The sequence below is a fragment of the Chlorella variabilis genome (genome assembly GCF_000147415.1).
Source record: "Chlorella variabilis unplaced genomic scaffold CHLNCscaffold_6, whole genome shotgun sequence".
In the NCBI taxonomy this organism is placed as follows: domain Eukaryota; kingdom Viridiplantae; phylum Chlorophyta; class Trebouxiophyceae; order Chlorellales; family Chlorellaceae; genus Chlorella; species Chlorella variabilis.
In genome coordinates this window covers 1,119,873-1,120,746 of record NW_005435082.1, presented here as the reverse complement: position 1 = coordinate 1,120,746, position 874 = coordinate 1,119,873, and the positions used below count along the sequence as shown (strand labels likewise).

The following is an 874-nucleotide window of genomic DNA, read 5'->3' as shown; positions in this document are numbered from 1 at the left end:
TTTACGGTCCTCGCCGCCGTAGCCACGGCCGCGGCCCTCCCCCCTGCCTCCCTCAAACGGCGCCGGGCCGCGCCGCCCGCCGCGGTCGCCGTAGCCGCCGCCGCCGCCGCGGTCGCCGGCGCGGCCGCGGCCCCGCGGCTCCCGCTCCTCCTCCTCCAGCTGCACCCAGCCGGGCAGGCAGGCACAGAGGCGGTCAGGCGCATGACTTCCCACCGCTTGACCGGGAGGCAGGGCGGCGCTCTGGCCACGAGCGCACGCCATGGCCCCTGTGCCCCCTGGCCTCCTCGCACTTCTCTCTCTCACACACCCACACACCCACATGCATGCACCAGAGTGCCCCCTGTGCCCCCTGTGTGGATGCCAAATCCACAGCACCCCCCCAAACACACCACACCACACCACCACACCACACCACACAACACCACACAACACCACCCACCTGCGCCTCCGCCTCCTCCCAGCCCGCCGCCGGCTGCGGCAGGTCCAGGGCGGCCCTGACCGCCGCCTCCTCCACGGGGCTCGTGTCCAGCTCCCACTGCGGTAGGGGGGCCAGGAGGGTGCACGCACTCCTTGCCCCTAAACACTTCTCGCACCACCACCACCACCACCACCACCGGCGCCACACACACACGGCACCACCACACACAAAGCTCCACCGCCACCCCGCTCACCTCCTTCACGTCGTCCAGCACCTGCTGCGGGCAGGGGCGCGGTATCTCCAGGTGCTTGGTACCGCTGACCAGCTCGCTGTGCAGCGTGAACACCTCCACATGCACCCAGGCGCTGCGCGTGCGGGGGAGGGGTGAGTGGGCAGGCGTGTGTGTGAGAGAGAGATCGAGGGGGAGGGACAGGCTGGTGGCTGGCGGTGCGGGCT

General features: G+C 71.4%; 1 protein-coding gene across 1 annotated transcript in view; it reads right to left on the bottom strand.

Annotated features, from left to right (window-relative positions):
* The window catches only part of CHLNCDRAFT_51331 (hypothetical protein), a gene marked incomplete at both ends in the record, with an annotated part of 9,391 nt that overhangs the window by 6,791 nt on the left and 1,726 nt on the right, over positions 1–874 (bottom strand). The window contains 2 exons of the mRNA XM_005849075.1: positions 440–535; positions 672–783. Coding sequence (XP_005849137.1) covers positions 440–535; positions 672–783 — 208 coding nt within the window. The remainder of the gene's footprint in view (positions 1–439; positions 536–671; positions 784–874) is intronic.